At 44.3% G+C, this 20,002-nt stretch overlaps 1 protein-coding gene across 1 annotated transcript in view; it reads right to left on the bottom strand.

Annotated features, from left to right (window-relative positions):
- Positions 1 to 19,403, bottom strand: part of LOC136715914 (uncharacterized) — a 65,941-nt gene extending 46,538 nt beyond the window's left edge. Inside the window, exons 1-4 of the mRNA XM_066693326.1 lie at positions 19,243 to 19,403; positions 3,108 to 5,791; positions 1,721 to 1,838; positions 164 to 722 (exon numbers count right to left, since the gene is read on the bottom strand). Of these exons, the coding sequence (XP_066549423.1) occupies positions 164 to 722; positions 1,721 to 1,838; positions 3,108 to 5,582 (3,152 nt within the window). The 5' untranslated portion in view covers positions 5,583 to 5,791; positions 19,243 to 19,403. The remainder of the gene's footprint in view (positions 1 to 163; positions 723 to 1,720; positions 1,839 to 3,107; positions 5,792 to 19,242) is intronic.
- Between the last annotated feature and the right edge of the window lie 599 nt (positions 19,404 to 20,002).

Here is a 20,002-nt window from a genome sequence, read left to right as displayed (position 1 = left end):
CCTGTGAAGACCAATGTCAAGGGAGTGGTGTGGAGAGTGAATGAGTGGGTGAGGATTGTATAAGGGTACAGCAGTGGGGGAGTGGATTATTTCTATGGGTACAGTGGTTAAATGGGAACAAGGTTTATATGGGTAGGGTGTATAAATGTGGCCTGTTGCTCACCGTGCCAGCAGCAGACTGAAGACCTCGTCCTGCTCCAAGCTGGCGTTCTGACGCTTCCTGTCGCCCTGCATCCTCACGCTGGCCCAGTCAGCCATCTCGTCATTCTCCTCCTCCAGCTCCTCCTCCTCCTCGCCGTCGGTGCGCTCGAACGACGGGCCCCCCAGGGGGCTGCTGCCGGTGCCCGAGGTGCCCAGGACGCTGCGGTTGCTCCCAAATGCGGAGTCGGCCTCCTCCTGCTCGGCCAGCACCTCGTCGATGTTGGTCTCTCGGTAGCAGCGCAGTGGCACGGCGTCCAGGTCCGTCTCCGAGTATTTAATGGTGCGTCTGATGATGCCAGTCTTAGGGGAGGCCCCTCCGACCGCTGGGGGTGGAGTCACAAGCTCCACTTCCACGTGCTGCACATTGTGATTGGCCAGCCCCTGGCACGTCACCTGCCCCTGGCTCATCTTGGCAGGACAGTGAGTGACAGACTGCAAAGGTAGAGTTCGGGGGGGAGTGGGTGTGAGGGGCATGTCACTAGATTCCCCACTGGGGAGAGCGGTGGAGGGCTCTTGAAGCTCTGGAGTGGAGCAGAGGAGAAAGCAGAGCAAAACAAAGGAGCAAATGGGTGAGAAAATGAAAGGGGTGAATTATAACATTTGATAACTTTTTTTTTAATCATGTGATGTAAATGGACTATTCCGCAACTGAGAAAGAATGGTTAGCTAATGGTTGGCTGGAGGAAGCAGCACTTCCTGCTGACAGGCTTGAGTCAGAGGACAGGCTTTAACCGGACACTGTGGAGGAACATGAATAAATCCAAAAGGAAACAGAGAATCAGCTGGCAGCCAAGGAGACAAACTATAGAGTACTAACAAGGGCTTCTAGTGCAGCAATAAGCCCCTCAATACTGCAGAAACAGGTGTCAGCAGACAGTTTCCTCTCCATAATCCACTGACTCATTTACTGATGCAGCATTTGACGTCATCGCCAGGCAATTCTAAACCCAGCGGTTAACTGGATTACACTCATTGTAATACCGATTGCTGGTTTCTGAATGAAGCAGGGAGGTGGGGGGAGTGTAATGCAATGACCCACACTTGGAAACGTTATGGTGTATGACCATTGTCACAGAGGTATAAGTGGGGTGACACCCTGCCAGAGGGGGTTCCTCTGAAGTTGCGATTAGTACTGTTTGAATGTCGGCCTAAATAAATTACAGATGATCTCACTGCAAGGAGGATGTAGTCACTCTTCCACTCTCAAAACAGTTGACAGGACAAGTGTCGTTTAATACAAATATGGGGGTCATGCTTTTGCGAAAATGTTGGCATAAACTTTGCTTCAAATTCCACGTTACCTTACCCTTATGAACACCTGCAAAATGTTTTTTTGAAGAGTGACTAAATCCTTCTTTCAGCTCAAAGGAATGCATGGCCAGAAAAATAAATGTTTGATTCATCACATGTTAAAAACTACTGCTGGCAGGCATTTGATTTTCAGCAGATATGTTGGGATAAGATGCATTGAAAGGGCAATGTCATATTTTGGGAATGTGAATACTCATTGGAAGCTGACCTTTGTTACCTGTGGCAGGTGGGTCTTCAGATGGCGTCCCGAACAGGAACTCCCACTTGGCACGAGCAGTCTTCTGGGAGTGCAAGGAGGGCCCTGGCGAGCAGGAGGCACTGTCGGACTGGAACGTCAACACACACAAGGATCAGCAATGGGGACACACTTGCACTGGCCATAGACACAGGGCACACACAGACTTACAACCTGGGGAGTTTACCATGCTTATTCGGATTTATCCTCTGGTAGCCAAAATGTTAAATGTACTGCAAAAGAAGGAGGCGTATTGAAGCATGCAGGAAAATCTATGTTTAGGAGGGTCGTCTCTAGGCATCTCAGACAGCAGTGCCACAGTGACAGCTACACTGGTCATTCTGTCAAACAGAATTGAAATATACAATCAGCACTGTGGCTTTAAATCAACACCACATTTCCTCTCCAGCCGTCCTTACCCACGCTGACCCCAGACAGATAAAGAACAGCCTGCAGCGATGTGTGGCATGATAGAGATTGCAGTTTTATGTGATGATGTTTCTCCCCCTCTGGCAAACGTTCAGAAAAGAACACCATGGCCAATGTGTTTTTCTACACTTCAGCGATGCAGCTGTTAAGAAGCAAATTGGAATATGTTGTTTTGTTTTCTTTTGTGGGACTTCCGTTTAATGAAAGTCGGATATATCATTATCTCCTTTCTGTCCCAATTCAGAGATGAAAATCCAGGATGGTGCATTTTGTGTTACTGATACTATACCCGGTTTTGCAGCTGTAACAAAAGTCTAGAAATTCTGAAAGACTCATTAAAAACAAAGCTCTGATAACTTGCTTGTATTCATAGACTTCTTTTATGCACAGATGTTCAAAGACAGTATCTGGCAGGTTAGTCCTCCAACATCCAGAGAAAGTGATCTGTGCAGTTAACAGCAGAGTAAGCTCTGAGATGTCTCCCCCAGACTGTTGCTTATTATTTGGTGGATAACCAATTTAGACAAATGGTTTATAGTATACAAATCTTATCTATCCCTGTACGGTTGAAATGGATTTTAACGATTTTCGTTCCAGTGCAATATTTCCGCCCCATGCCGCCGTTTATTCGCCGTCATTACATAAATTGCAAACATTTAGCAGCAACTATAAAATGACAGCATCAGCATCCAAAGGAGGATTGATCGTAATATTTAATGATTTGAGCATAGTTATTGGTAATTCACTGGAGTTTAGATGGGGTTTAGAAGGAGATTTTTTGTACCACAGCAAAAGGATTTCAATGGCCTTTTTATGTCTCTAATATGAAACATCCTGACATGAGTGTGCTTGATCAGTACGCAGGTCTGTACACAACCAATATTCATGACAACCCCCTGCACCCTCCATTACTCCCTACCCCATTTCATACCTTTGATGATACAGTGGTATCCCCCGTTCCGGTGCTTCCTTGGCTCGACTCTGGCGACATGATGTCTTGTTCAATGCTGTCTACTTCACTGCTGCTCTGGGGCTGTGAGCCGTTGACGGTCCCCGGACGCAAACTCCCAGACAGCCCTAAGACCTCACTCTCATCCACTCCCTGCTGAGTTTCAGCATCCTCACTGCCTCCCCCTGAGTTACTCTTCGGTGTCAGTCCTGAACTGAGAGAGGACAGCGATTGGTCTCCTTCATCCTTGAGAGAGGACCTTTTGCCATTCGCCTGAGACTCTGGCTCGGGCCCGAGCAATGCACCGCCCAGCCCAGTCAGCTCTCTCTGAGGTTGTGGTCTAGTCTCGGGTGAAGCAGTCTGATGGGGATGAATGACTGGAGAGGCTTTGCTGACATACATGCATCCCAGGTTTGGGCTATCCCTTCCAGATACTTCCCCCCTTTGAGGTCGGGAAACTGAAATTGGAGAGCCCGATACTTCTGAAGGAGTCACTCTGTTTGGGTCACTTCTCCTGGCTTCTGGGCTGTCTTTGGCTCCTGTGTGATCATGTCTCATGTCCATGCTGGGTCGTCTGGTGTCCCCCGCGTATCGACCGGTTTGATCTCTCTGGATTTTGGGGCTGGCAGTGCCAAGGAAATCGGTCAGCCGTGGTCTGTTTTCCTGGCTGGAGGAGATTTTGTTCTCCAGGCACGGTCCCACCTGGTGTCTAGGAGATTTTGGCCTGTCCCTCTCTGGCGGTTCGCCCCTGTGCACTCTCGTGTCAGTGCTGGGTGACCCTGTGTCCCATCCCTGTCTCTGCTGCTTAGTGCCGTGTCTTTGATCACTCGTAACGGGGCCGGGCGAACCCGTATCTCTGCAATGCTGAACAGGTGACTGCTTCCCAGAGGGATGTCCGCTCCTCAGTCCATCCGTCCTTTCAGCTTCTTCACAGTGCTGTCGGTGGCTGGAAGGACTGGTCTCCTTGCTTAGTGGCTGTGTAGATAGATAGCACGGTCTGGGGCTCTCCGATCTCGGGAGGTCAGGTGAAGGGGTGGGTGACGGGGAGTTTCGGGCTTCCAAGAAAATGTTAGACAGTTTAGTCGCCTCCTGTGCTAACTTGCGAGCCAACTCTGGAGAGATGCTTTTGCTGCCCCCAAGCTGGCCTTTATTGGGAGAGTCCCCCAGGTTGAAATTGACCCTGTGACTCGTGCGAGGGTTGTCACCGAGTCCTTGGCTGCCTCTCTGAATGCTGGGGCTTTCCTTGTTGCATGCTGTCGACTTGTCATGGAGAATGGAGGCTGGCTTCCCTGCCCCCGATTCCAGGGCCTGATTGAGCTTGGAAGCTAGCCGCGGGCTCCCCCCCCCAGACCACTGCCTGGTGTTCTGATAAGTCAGTGACCTGGTTTTGGTGGTACGTTCCAGATTAGGGGACATAGACAAGGGTGACTGAGCAGCCTGAGAAGAGAGCTGGTTGCTGGCTGGGCTCCTGGGCATGCCAAAGAGAGACTGGGGCCTGTCTGAGTCCATCTGAGATGAAGTGGTAAGGCTAGCAGCGCTGCGTACTGGGACAGGTGTTCCAGACCAGGACTGGCAGCGTGGTTGCTGGCTGTGCCCAGTGGGACTGTCAGACCCGTTGGCAGCTCGGCGCCGCAGCTGGGGAGAGCCAAACTCTTCCAGGGCTCTGTTAGTGGCAGCTTTAGCAATGGAAGCCAGGGTTTTGCGGAGGAGTCTAGGGGAGGCCACTTGCTGGGCATTAACATTGTCCCCTAACCCTGGATTACACAGTTTTGGGCTCGACTTGGCAGAAGATTTCCCCTGTTCAACCCAGACAGGGTCACTTGGCCTCCGGCACAGCTGGGAAGGAGTCTCCTGCTCCTCCTCTTGCATTTGCTTAAAGGGATTATTCGGGCCACTTGTCTTCAAGGGGCTTTCCACAGTCTTGATACTTGCCTTCTCAATGTAGCTGAAGGTGACCACAGAGTGCCAGCCATCGTCCCCCGCGGGCCCCTCGCAGGCCCTGCGCCCGTTGCTAGGTGTGGAGGGAGCCGTGGTTCTGCCAGAGGGCACGGGGGACGGGCTGCCCGTCTGTAAGGGCTGACAGTCTGAGCGGGTACGCATCAGTATGCTGGGCCCGTTGATCCCAGGGTGCAGCCCGGCCAGGAGCTGCCCAAGCCCATCACAGGGCAAACTCTGTCTCTGCTGCTGCAGTGAAGCATGCTCCCCAAGGCCCCCATGCTGGCCATGCGACTGGAAACCAACAGAGTGCCTGGAAGGACTTTTGGAAGGACTGCTGCTTTGGCTCCCGCTGTTCCCTTTGTGGCCAGCCTCCGACACCGCACTGGAGCTGGGCACTGGATTAGGCCCCGTTAACCTGGTTGCGTCTATCCCTTCGAGCAACCCGGGCCCCCCTCCTTCCTCCTCTGGCAATGATCTCACCTCCACATACAGGTGCAGGATTTTGCCGCCTTGCGACATGGTCTCGATCAGTGGAGCGAGAACCTCGTTCTCCGCTTTGTTTGTGGCTGACTTTAAAGCCAGTTTGTTTAGTTTCTCTTTCTTCTTCTTTGCTTTTTGCTTCGTCTCTGCTCAATTCCACCACCTCCCTAGTCAATAGTCCAGATCAGGGTGATGGAGCAAAGCAGGGCCTGAGCTCCACCTCAATGGCCAGCACATGTTCATCGTACCTTTGGGGCAGAAAGACAGAGTTAGAAAGAGCTTAGAAATGAAACATTTAATATGTTTGTCCTTGCCCTTTTGGTAGGCTTATTTATTTTATATGAAACTGCTTAAATTAACTGTGGATATATGTTTATCGTGCTCAGCTCAGGTATGCATTCAGTCCACAAACACAACATTTCAGTTGCGAAACGTTTAATCAAATAGAATAAAACAGAGGATAGCATGTTTGATCCGTGTGCTATTGTTTCTCAACAGTTGTAATGCCCTTTGTTACATTTAACCACTTAACCATTTAACCAGTTGAATTAACTTGTTATAAGATATTATGAACTGAACATATTTTGCTGTTAATTTATATTTACTGCGAATAGTTTTTAGTGTCTGGTCTTGGTCTGCCTGCACTAAATAAATTATTTGTAATAAGTAATTATTTGCATTTCACACATTTGTCCTATTAATTACTCTTCTACGGACATATTTTAACACACCATGTTTAGTTTAGCAATAGTTTTAGCAACCCGTTACCATTCAGGTAAGACAATACCTAGTAAATTCGTTTCTTTTTTTCATGATGATGTGCCGTTAAGTTTTTTGTCTTAGCATAGTATGCCGAGGCATTAAAAAGGTTGGGAACCACTGGCATAGAGCATCACCTGGGCACATTTAAAGTGTGTGGGTGCTAACTTATCTTGTCCTCATGAGAAGGTCAGCCAGATAATTTGTATGCGATTAAGGCATAAACCTATTTAATTTATAGGGTGTTGTCTGTACAGTACTGTGCAAAAGTTTTAGGCAGGTGTGGCAAAAAGCCAATGCTAAATAAAAAAGTTGCTATTTTAGAGCATCTGCCATGTATTTTTTCTTCGTGTCTTAAAATTCTCAGAATGCGTTTTGTGATTGACTACATAAGACTAGTCAAAGGAAATACAATTTTTATGCAATGGTTTAGAGTGTCTATCATTAGTATGACTTAGTCTATGTTCATGCAACTGGCACCTGAATTAAATATTACTTCTACTTTTGCCCCTCTTGCATCCTTGTTTTATTATTACTCAGTTGTATTACTCACCCTTATCCAGGGTGACTTATAATTGTTACAGTATATCACATTATTTGTAACCATTTATACAGCTGGGCATTTACTGGAACAATCTAGGTAAAGTGCCTTGCTCAAGGGTACAACAACAGTGTCCCTCACCTGGGATTGAACCCACCTCCACTCCAGACTCTGGAGCCCTAACCACTACTCCACACTACTGCCCATTAATGGAATTGCAGTTGTATTCTCGGTTTTCTCACAAGGGCACTGGAGATACAGTACTGTGCAAACGTTTTAGGCAGGTGTGAAAACATTTAAGAATGCTTTCAAAAATAGACATTAATAGATTATATTTATCAATTAACTAAATGCAAAGTGAGTGAACAGAATTAAAATCTAAATCAAATCCATATTTGGTGTGACCACCCTTTGCCTTCAAAACAGCATCAATTCTTCTAGGTACACTTCAGGGATTTTGTACGCATATAGTCAGGTGTATGTTTAAACAAAATATACCAAGCAGGTGCTAATGATCATCAATTCAATATGTGGGTTGAAACACAATCATTAACTGAAACAGAAACAGCTGTGTAGGAGGAATAAAACTGGGTGAGGAACAGCCAGACTCAGCTAACAAGGTGAGGTTGCTGAAGACAGTTTACTGTCAAAAGTCATACACCATGGCAAGACTGAGCACAGCAACAAGACACAAGGTAGATATACTGCATCAGCAAGGTCTCTCCCAGGCAGACATTTCAAGGCACACAGGGATTTCCAGATGTGCTGTCCAAGCTCTTTTGAAGGAGCACAAAGAAACAGGCAACATTGAGGACTGTAGATGCAGTGGTCGGCCAAGGAAACTTACTGCAGCCGATGAAAGACACATCATGCTTACTTCTCTTCACAATTGGAAGATGTCCAGCAGTGCCTTCAGCTCAGAACTGGCAGAAAACAGTGGGACCCTGGTACACCCATCTACTGTCCGGAGAAGTACCTAGAAGAATTGATGCTGTTTTGAAGGCAAAGGGTGGTCACACCAAATATGGATTTGATGTAGATTTTTCTTCTATTCATTCACTTTGCATTTAGTTAATTGATAAATATAATCTATTAAAATGTCTATTTTTGAAAGCATTCTTACTTTACTTTACTAATGTATTTTTTCACACACAAACTTTTGCACAGTACAGTATCTCTGTACATCAGAAAGAGCTCTATTTCACTTTGGACTAACATACCCCTTGTTTAGTTCCCACAGTTACACTGGTCTGGTTGCTCTCCTCTAAACTGCCTCTAGAGCAGCGATATCTTTCTAGTGTGGAGCCCAGAACTGTACACAGTATCCAGATGAGGTCTAACTAGTGCAAATGCTGTAATGTAAGAATGCTTTCAAAAATAGACATGTTAATAGATTATATTTAATCAATTAACTAAATGCAAAGTGAGTAAACAGAATTAAAATCTAAATCAAATCCATATTTGGTGTGACCACCTTTTGCCTTCAAAACCGCATCAATTCATCTAGGTACACTTGCACAAAGTCGGATTTTGAAGGCATATAGTCAGGTGTATGATTAAACAATTATACCAAACAGGTGCTAATGATCATCAATTCAATATGTGGGTTTAAACACAATCATTAACTGAAACAGAAACAGCTGTGTAGGAGGAATAAAACTGGGTGAGGAACAGCCAAACTCAGCTAACAAGGTCAGGTTGCTGAAGACAGTTTACTGTCAAAAGTCATACACCATGGCAAGACTGAGCACAGCAACAAGACACAAGGTAGATATACTGCATCAGCAAGGTCTCTCCCAGGCAGACATTTCAAGGCACACAGGGGTTTCCAGATGTGCTGTCCAAGCTCTTTTGAAGAAGCACAAAGAAACTGGCAACTTTGAGGACCGTAGACGCAGTGGTCGGCCAAGGAAACTTACTGCAGCAGATGAGAAACCCATCATGCTTAATTCCCTTCACAATTGGAAGATGTCCAGCAGTGCCATCAGCCCAGAATTGGCAGAAAACAGTGGGACCCTGGTACACCCATCTACTGTCCAGAGAAGTCTGGTCAGAAGTGGCCTTCAGGAAGACCTGCAGCCAAAAAGCCATATGTCCAACGTGGCAACAAGGCCAAGCGACTCAACTCTGCACAAAAACACAGGAACTGTGGTGCAGAAAAATGGCAGCAGGTGCTCTGGACTGATGAGTCAAAATTTTAAATATCTGGCTGTGAGAGTGGTACATGAATGAGTGTCTGCAGGCAACAGTGAAGCATGGTGGAGGTTCCTTGCAAGTTTGGGGCTGCATTTCTGCAAATGGAGTTGGGGATTTGGTCAGAATGAATGGTCTCCTCAATGCTGTGAAGTACAGGCAGATACTTATGCATCATGCAATACTATCAGGGAGGCATCTGACTGGCCCCAAATGTATTCTGCAGCATGACAATGACCCCAAACATACAGCGACAGTCATTAAGAACTATCTTAAGCGTAAAGAAGAACAAGGAGTCCTGGAAGTGATGGTATGGCCTCCACAGAGCCCTGATCTCAACATCATCAAGTCTGCCTGGGATTACATGAAGAGAGAGAAGCAATTGAGGCTGCCTAAATCCACAGAAGAGCTGTGGTTAGTTCTCCAAGATGATTGGGCCAACCTACCTGCCGAGTTCCTTCAAAAACTGTGTGCAAGTGTACCTAGAAGAATTGATGCTGTTTTGAAGCCAAAGGGTGTTCACACCAAATATTGATTTGATGTAGATTTTTCTTCTGTTCACTCACTTTGCATTTAGTTAATTGATAAATATAATCTATTAACATGTCTATTTTTGAAAGCATTATTACTTTACAGTAAGGTGGAGTGGAGGGCCGTGGGTTCAATCCCAGGTGAGAGACTGTTGTTGTACCCTTGAGCAAGGCACTTTACCTAGATTGTTCCAGTAAATGCCCAGCTGTATAAATGGGTAAAAATAATGTGATATACTGTAACAATTGTAAGTCTGCTATGAAACTGAGTAATACTAAAACAAGGATGCAAGAGGGGCAAAAGTAGAAGTAATATTTAATTCAGGTGCCAGTTGCATAAACATAGACTAAGTCTTTGTCTTAGCATAATTGTCATAATTAGTCATACTAATGATAGACACTCTAAACCATTGCATAAAACAGTCTTTCCTTAGACTGGTCTTATGTAGTCAATGCATTCTGAGAATTTTAAGACATGGCGGACGCTTCTCTAAAATAGCAACTTCCATGTCTTTTTTTTTTTTTTTTTAAGCCCGTATGGTCCTAAATGAGCTCAGTGTCTTACACAATGTGGGCTGAAGAAACAAATAGCTTGAACCGACTTATTTATCATTTGTCAAAAATGTTTTTTTTTTTGTTTTTTTTTAAATCAGATTCATATGCACCCCCCACCCACAATTGTATCATATATCCATTTATATGTTGAATTTGTGTGGGTTGTTGTATAAGGGTAAATGGAGTGGCAAAAATCTAAGAAAATCCTAGCAATATCATTATGTGCACTATCTTTGGCAGTTCATATACAGAGCAGAATAATACAAGCGAAAATACATATCTGGGAATCCTGAGCAGCAGAGGAATAAACATCTACACCAATTAAACTGAACAAATCCAAGTATAGGCAACCAAGCAACAAAAAGAACAGTGAAAATCGACTGAGCTTGGGAGAAATCATGGTAATTTGAGGATGCATTTAAAATGTGTCAAGCCCACAGTGCCAGGGATTATTTGTGAGGGGGTGGGAGGCAGTGGAGCAGGAGGGGAAGAGCGAGCAACTCATGGCAGGTTTAGCACAGATAAGCCAGGAGGCTAATCCCTAATCCCTCTCCCCTCTCCGATAGCGAATGCGAGTCACCACACAGGAAAGCAACTCGGAGCCAAGGTGTCGGGAAGGGACACAACTTCAACTTCACTGACCCCTGGCGAAATGCAACATGCTCAAATGATCAGGAATTTAGCAGCACAATCCAATGAATAAATAAAATAATTGCAAAAAACACATTCCAATAAAATTATTACATTTTTATGACCAAAAAAATAATAATAATAAAAAAAAGCATCACTCCCTATCAGTCTTCTATTTTTTAGAGAATAACTAGATCCACTCTCACTTCCGTTCTATCACTCAATATACTTTGCCACTCCCCTCTCTGAGCTAGGCTGACCTATCTCCTGATCAGCAGTCACTACCCTGTTCCCAGGTGAAGCCAGAATGGGTTGTGATACAACCACTGTTTACCTGCTCCACTTTTCTCTTTGTAAACAAGCAGACTGTTCCAGACTGTTCGAACGCACCACGGAACACCTGAGTCACACTATTGGTCTTGGAGAGACACCGTGTCTTCTGGTTTTTGTGTGATCCAAACCACTTAATTGATTCCATTACTAGGCTTAAGCAGTTAAATACCGTGTGTTCAAGGGATGCATCAAATTATGATTTAGAGATCTTCAAATATAGACCTCCAGGATGTGGCTCTCCAGGCACAAAGTTGGGCAGCACCGATATGTATATACAGAGACACACACACAGACAATTTAAGATGCTTTAACATTTGACATGTTGTACGAAATAAGAACTGCTTAATATCCAACTGTAAACATGTACCAGTGCGCAACCCGACCCCCCTCCCCTAACCCAGCCGACCCTTTCCATCCTGACAATTGGTGATTGGAAGTGACATCAATCCAGATCAGAGCTTTAGCAGCAAAGCATGGTGGGAGTGGGAGAGAGTGATCCCGGGAATGGATTGAGGTGGAGGGCACTCAAAAAACATTTTTGTGGTAAGCTAGAAGTACAGAGTCCATCCTAGTTAAAAAAGGAATTCAAAATGGGGAGGAATTGAACCTTTCCCCCAGTTGTTCACCCGTGTCCACGCTATTCAGGAATCCAGTGCAATGAACATTTAGTAAATTAAATAAAATTATATATACTGTATATGAAGATGAAGGTAGAGCTAAGTGAATGCATCTCTCCCAACCATATCTTCATCAATTATTAATAAGACCCAAAGTCTTTAGGCCTACTTTCAAATGACGCAACTGTTCTTCAAATTAAAAAAACTCACTATTCACTCACTATTTACCTTCATGTCAGAAATGTTTCTCATACATGTTTGTTTTATGGTGACATTTTCTGTTTTCTGTACCCAGCTGAAAGTCTTAACTGCCATCATTTGCCTGAATACAACAGATTGAGGACAGCGGTGCCTGTATGTCCAGGGGCCTGTGTATCTATTCTCTGAGTGTAACATTAATTACACTGCATACGGTTTGGAGGCCAGTTATTTGTTATAGACTAAACCATTTTATTTTATTTGTATTTTTTGTATTTAAAGTTTCTGTCAATATTAGCTCACATTGTGCATCAAATAAATAATAGAACCAAAATATATTTGCTTGTGCATTCCCTATATGCCCAATACTTAACTCAGTCAAGCGAAATAATGGTTTGGGGAACTTCGATGCCCGTCACATTCTATATTTCAACGGTTCATCACAACAATCAAAAAGACACAAACCAAGCAAGAACAAATGGAAAAAATCTAACAAGCCAGTCAACAATATGTACTTTTACATACAGCAAACACAAACTCATTATAAAAATAATCTTGTGATCTGTACCGATTCCAAACACCCGTGGGACGGGTAGAGGAGAGATGCACTCAGACAGTGCTGGGCTGTCTCTCCCAATCGCAAAAAGTTGGCAAGTATGAAATTTCACAGTTGTGATTAGGGCTAAAAATAGACTTTCAGAAGCAGCTTGTGATTGCAGAGGGAAGTGTAACTTTATTAAATCGGAGTGCCGCCATATGCAAATGGAGACAAAACCCATGCACAGAGTGGAAGCGCACTGATCTCTTGCCCTCCTGGGATTTGGTAGGACAAGGGCAGCCCCTGACTACAGTCACAGAGCCTCATCCACACAGCTGCTCTCTCCAGCCCCCAAGGGCCATCCCTCTCATCTCAGACCGCGAGCATGAGCGGCCGTGGCTTTTGAACCTCAAAACACACTGCAGCTCATGCTCGCGGTCTGAGACGTTTCCAACTCTGTCTGATGATCTTTTGAATGCTTCTGGTTTTATTTTGTTTTCCACAGCACAAACATCTTAAGACTCCCTCCTCCCCCTCAAAAAATTAAGAGTTAAGATAAGGAGGTGATCAGTTCAGGGGGGTCTCAGCTTACAGTGCGGTCAGTCGTGGTTATTACCAGAGTCATGAACACAAAAAGGTAAATCAGCTCATCTCTCACTTCTGCTGTTTTGTTTCATCAGGAATAATTTTAATTCGACCAATTTGACTGGGGAGGATCAGAGGGGAAATAAAACACGACAGCTGACCCAAGCCACGGGCCAGCGACACAGAGGAAAGCTCCCACGTACACCAGAGAGCAATAACAGGATTATGGGGGCTTACATAAATGAAACCAGACAAGAATGGGCTGTAGACTGACATCTCACAGACTCGTGGTGCCTGCACTGGGGCCTACACCATCTCCAAGCAGCTGGGTGGTATGAGCAGGTCGGAAGTTAGCTCTATATCTAATGGGTGGATTGACCCGTCAAGGCCACACAAGGTATAACCACTTCAACACTTATATAGCACGTGCATGTCCCTTGGCACTGTTCCAGGGATGAACATACAGAACCGTAACAGATGGTCCACGTCTTACTTTTACACATGGTCGGTGGCTTCCATTCCAGTACTTTGCCTGTTTTAAGAGAGTTTTTGATATATTGCAACTTTCCTGGTCAGTGAGTGCAGTGCAACATTAAGTATCTAGTCACTGCAGAATGGGATTTAGGGGGTTAAGTGAATTCTGGTATGCAACCATCTATATAAATGCCTTTTAAACATGCATTGAAAGGATAATGGATTAAAGCAATGTGCAAGCTGTTTAAGAAGACCGTTTTAAAAAGCAGTTAAGTTTAAACCGGGTTTGAAAGCCAGCAAACCTAAACAAAGTTACGTATTCTGAACACTGCGGTGTGGTTAAAAATAAACCCTTGAGATTTTTTGATATTGATAAATAAAATAAAATAAATAAATAAATAAATAAAAACAAAATCGCTAGCAATGTTTGATATTTTATGTGGTAATGACAGATAATTGGTCAGGGAAGATGCATCTGCACTGCAAACTATATTTCATAAAAAAAAAAAAAAAAAAAAAAGCAAAACATTCCTTTACAGACGAATATGGTTGGGTTGGGTCGTCATTCAAGAGGGATTTGTGTCTCTCACCCAGTTGCCTGTGAGCTCTGCAGTGTTTTCAGAGCTGCCACAGTTTTCACACCAATGCCGCACACGTTTTGGGGCATGTTTTTGCTGTCCCCCCACCACATGCAGATGTTTGAACAATTAGTGATCTCAACTTGGAATGGTCACAAAAAGAAGACAATAATGAATTCATCCCAATAAATACATAAATATAGACAGCAAAGGAATAAAACACAGGAATTGAACCAATGTTGAGTAACTGTACCAACAAAAACAACAAAACTAAAACTCAATTTCCTCCGAGACACTAATGTATTAGGGTAGAGCATACCAATGTTTAATCAAGTTACAACACAAGACTCCGTCACCCCTGGGTAAGCAATCTGGAGTTTGGCACGAACCACAGAAGTGGTGTAAATTGAGAGCAAATCCCCGATGCAGGATGGAGAAAGGCAGACTAATCTCTTGTAAGTCAGCAACAAAATCTTCAAAATCAATCCAGTATTTCTCTGGCAGGCAGTGGAGCGAAGTTAAGAAGGCAGGAAGATGGCAGTGCAAACGTTGTCCTAGTTGATGTACGGTACACATCCTCAGGTTTATTTCAAAGAGATGCTAACAAACTGAGATCTCAGCGATCTGTTCCAGAGGAATTCAAAGATAAGAACACGACCCTTTGCACCAGATATAAAATGACAAGATATTGGAAGTTTGAATATAGAGCCAGACAGAAAGATAGTAGTAATTTATTTACTAGAAAGATAGTAATAATCAATTGACTTTCTACACGTGCAAAGAATGCGACAACATAAATATATCAGCAAAGAATAAACATTAGCCTTCGAGTTCAGCTGGGTTCAATAAAAGGGCTATAGCATGCCTTGTGAAAGACACGTAAACAAGGTTTGCCTGCTACTTGACACTGGAAGCGTTTAAACTGATCAGTGTGGAATTACGTCCTCTACTAATTTAAGGACTCTTGCTTTCCGGTCCCATAGCTGATCAGATTTACGACAGTATGTCCCAACTATAACATATTATCCAACAACACTGTATTCCCCAGCTCCTCTGCACCAGCAGGGGAGAGGGAAGCATTACAAACCCATTGGGGGTGTCTGGTACTTCCCCATTAAGTGTGTTTTTCAGCATGACAGAGACTAATGTCACCCTTAAGAAATACGAAATATGTATTTACAAACAGCACTGTAAACAATACAAAAATGGCATGAGGTGGTGTAGCAACACTGTGATGCTGAGATTCAAAAAGACAAAGAAACGTGGCTCAAAATATCGTGCCTGAAGTTTCTTCTAAAAAAGTGAAGATAAAGGAAGAATCACAAGTGAGAAAAGTAGACAACCATCCAAGCAGGAGGCACCAGGAGAGAAGGAACAAGGTCTGTGAGGAAGATTGCTGGGATCTCCAAATTATTTTCTGATCTGTGTAAGGGAACTGTCAAATACTCAGCTTCCCGACACAAGACAGCTGTATATCAGTGGCGGCCCAGAGACAGGGACCGTGCGCTGGTGGATCTGTCATGTGCTGGAGCTATTCAAGGAAACATTAACCCTTTTCTGTCAGGTCTGGTTTTTGAACCTTGTACCCACACCCATTTTAATACAGTTTTTAATGTTATATTGTATATGTAGCACATTACTTGATTTAATGATACTACTAGATCGCATGTACAACATTAGAAAACTATTTATAATTGTTTCAACCCCAAACCATGCTGCTCCTGCTAAAAAGATCACAATCTCACCTCCCACCTGCTAAGACAGCTGTCCCAGCTCCCCCCGTCAAAGAGTATGCCGTGTTGCAACTGCTTTCGAGCAACACACACAGACACACACACCTCAGCTAAAAGCGGCACATGCGCTGGCTGGCAAGACCAGTAAATTAAATCAGCTGGTGGTTTGGGTTTCAATTAGCACAGGATATTATCAGGCAATTGATAAACGATCTTGGTAGCCTTACATTGTTTTCTTCATTTCAATAGGTTTGTGTACTGCCCAATTCAAAAGACAGGTTGACAGATGGCACTTGATTCAAACCATGAGTGAGATGATTTCCATTTAATGAGATTTATAACCATGGGTGAGATGATTTCAGAAGTCTTTTGAAAACAGCGGTTGCATTATTTTAAGGTTTGACATTCAAAATAAATAGAAGCAAGTCAAGTGTTACTGGAACCGTTCCCATAAAGAAACAACGGTGTGTCCATCACCGCAATAAACACACAGAGAGACGTCCTTAGAGAGAACAAATGAACTACAGTGCTGGACAATGGCAGGAAAACATCGCTTTGAAGTGATCTTAGGAGTTTCACACATCACTACTCAATGGGCTCCTTGTAAGAATATGCATCAGAAAGGACTCTGAGTGAGAAATTCCCACCAATTTCAAATCACATTAAAGACAGCCGAGCCAGAGACAGAAGCGCAATGACAGAGAACTGGACAATGAAGAGGAATGGCTGCACCACAATAATGCAGTCTGAAGGGATCTTGGCCGCTGGACTGAATTGCTCTGGTCTAATTTTCGGACTAGCAACTGTCCCACGACAGATACAGATATCGAAGCCTTTTCCCTGTATGAATTACACATGACAAAACCGTGTGAGATTGTGTGATGAAGGAGCCTTATTCCGTGTCTCAGTGTCAGTGTAGCATCCCCCCTCTCCCCTCCCCCTGTTTTCACTGACATCTGCTTTGTGACTCGCATCTCAAGGCTAAATACAGTAGAGAAAAACAGAAACCAGGGAGCACAATGGGGGGTGGGGGGGAAGAAGTACGCAGTTACACACTGCTCTGCCTTTGTGTGACATTTCTCCTCCTGTCTCACTTACACACCTTTGTCTTGTTCTGACTGTAAACGTTTACCTTTCGCATTCTGTGCTGTTTTTCTCTCCACCTTTGATTTGTTGAGCTCTCTTATTGGTGTCCCTGTCACAGAAGGCTAATCTAGATGATTTCGGGAAGTGATATGGGGCCAAGAGGAAGGCTTTTTGCAGGAAGACTGTAAGAGCTTGTGATGTTGTGGATATGTAAGTACAGTCTATGGCAGCGATTAACAAAACATGTAAGTTGCCCTGTATTTAAAGGTTGGAGGCTAATTTACATTCTACTACAACCACCACCACTACTAGTACCACTAAGCCTCCTCCTACTAATACTATACTACTAATAATAACAACAACAACAACAACAGCAGCAGCAACATCATTCAGGATTTGAAACACGGTTCTTCAAAACAGACACACCTACAACAAATAAAAAGCTGAGATATATATAATACGAGAATGGTGTGGCACAGTCAGAGTCTACACCCCCTGCTCACAGCAGTCTCGGGAACATACAGACACTGCCATCAGTTGAACACAGAGTGTGGACAGCTGGAGATTAAGTGGATAATAACGGGTTTAAGTATGAAGGAGCAGAGCCATTCAAAGTCAAAACCAAGATCTTCATATCGACTGCAAATTTAATAGTGAGCAAATAATATCAAGGGAAAAAAGGGGTCATATAGCCATTTAGATTTGCTTGAGCTGAAATAGCACATCCTCCACATACACACGTTTCAATTGATGAACAACAACTCCATTTCATTGCTCTTCCCTGGTGTCTTACTGTACATTTTTCACTTTGATTGATCGATTAATAGATTTTTTTATCCAGTAGCAGACTAGCAGTCCCAAATACAGCACCCACATCCAAACAGAGACATACACACACAAAAAAAAAAAACACAGACCAGACCAGACCAGATTAACACACACGCACACCCGCACATAAACACACGGCTTGTTTCTCTGTCGGATTCATAACCTAGCTTGACATTTGACCTGATTGGCAGTGCTATTTAATTCAATGGAAAAATCAAGGGGCAGTGTACTAATCAAGTTTCCATTGCTCTGAGTCACGCACGCTGTCCCCCGTCTCACTGCACCTTCCCGTTCGCCCGGTGACTGAACGTGTCAAATGACTCCGAAACCCCCTGCACATTCCCGCGAGGTGTCACCCAGTGACAGTCACTCGGCCCAGAGAAGGTGCCTAAACAAAGCCAAGCCAAGCCGTACATACAACACACAGACACATGGCCACCTAGATTCACACAGGCATTTGTCTCCTAGCGTCAGTGGTGCCAGACATAGTCCCACAACCTGAAATAAACGGCTGAGGAGTGTCATACAAATAGGCTTAGATCATTTCGGAAGATTAGGACTGGAGGTTGTTTCTCAATATGTGTTTCTCCCCTTCAAATACACCCCCAAAAATGTAATTGGCTTTTCCTGTAGTAAAGAGGTCTCGTGCATTCGGCATATATACATCCATATATAAATCCAGCATATGGCCTTCAATTGGTTTAAAATATTTTGTATTTTGCAAATAAAGTACTTTCAAATCTCCGTGCCTGTAATGAAAACAATTTTAGAACTGCCATGTTTACTTTATAAACCTGTATTCCTACAAGAATCAAGCCGTACAACAAACCTGCACGTTTTCTTAGCCACATATTTTTGTTTACTATTTAGCAGTCCTTGCATGTCTAGCAGAACTCTCCCTATTGGCGGTCTTACAATACTCTAAAAACATCCCCGATGTGTCGTTTTAAGGTACACATGATATAACAGAAGTTGATCTTAAACACACGGACTTCTTAAACATACACTTGCACACGCTTTACACACACACAGGACATACAAACAGACAGATTCAAGCACTATATCCCTGTCACCAGTACACCGATGCAGCGTAAAGAACACTCACACTAGTCTGTGAACATTAAGTATTTATACCAAAGAGGAACCTGCAGTTAAACCTCTGTACACAAGCAAACCTGTACAATCTAGACACACCTATTAAGACTGCATCATACACACACACACACATTGGCACAGCCAGACAATAAAACACAAGACAAGACAAAAAACATAAAAAGTTTGACAAAAGCAGATCAGAACAAATGCCAAAGATAGACCAAAGTACATAAACAAGAAAGCAGAAATGGACACCTAAACATGAGTACACAGAGAGACACTCTTAACCAGGACAGACAGCCCTACTTCTCTACATTCAGACTAATTGGACACCCCCCTCTCGCCATCGCCCTACACACACACACACACACACACACACACACACACACACGACACCGGCAGTCCAGACACCTCTCATTGTGCTACCTTAGAGAATTCCTCATCTTGCGAAACGGGAGTTATTCACAGAAAGCAGCTTCGGTCTTGGGAGCTGTAGCAGGGAGAATAGACCCTTTTCTCCATCGCTGTCTCTCTCCCTCTCGGGCCCTCATTCCCCCTGTCCCCTCCGCCGGCTCATCCATACTGTATTTATGCCTCCTCTAAGACTTAGACTGCCTTTTTTTTTTTCCTCCTTCCTTCCTTCCTTCACAGACTGACTCCAATCCAAGCCTCCTCCTTCTGCCCAGCCAGCCAGTCAATCACGGCCAAGCACACCCCCCAGCAGCGGCTACGACCAATCACCATGCCTCACTGCCGCCCCCCCTCTTCCCCAGCAGTGTAAAGTAGTCTGTTTGGGCTGACAGATGGCAGTGAATAGTTTAGCTGTCACTGGCTGTTGAAGGAACAAGGTCAGAGGAAAGCCATTGATGGGCTTCCCCTACAGGATAAAGGAAAAGGCCCAGCAGATGTGATTTGGCGCTTTAAAACACAAAAGGCAAATCCCAATTTAGCGCCGCCACCTCATCCACCCCCCCCAGCAAACACCCAGACTTCTCAAACTTCACAACATTGTCACCCAAATCCCTGCTGCTACTCTCCGGCACAGGACAGGCCGGCTTAATCCCTACTGCTTCCCATTGTTCATTTCAGAGCATACAGCAGACGTTTCGTTTTGAGAGATTTAGCCACTGTAAGGACACCAGGGGGAATACAAGATTTTCAGTGCTTAGTTACACTTTCCCGTTTT

The sequence above is a fragment of the Amia ocellicauda genome, chromosome 20 (genome assembly GCF_036373705.1).
Source record: "Amia ocellicauda isolate fAmiCal2 chromosome 20, fAmiCal2.hap1, whole genome shotgun sequence".
Classification (NCBI taxonomy): domain Eukaryota; kingdom Metazoa; phylum Chordata; class Actinopteri; order Amiiformes; family Amiidae; genus Amia; species Amia ocellicauda.
The sequence above is the reverse complement of the archived record's forward strand: the minus strand, read 5'-3'. Positions and strand labels throughout refer to the sequence as shown.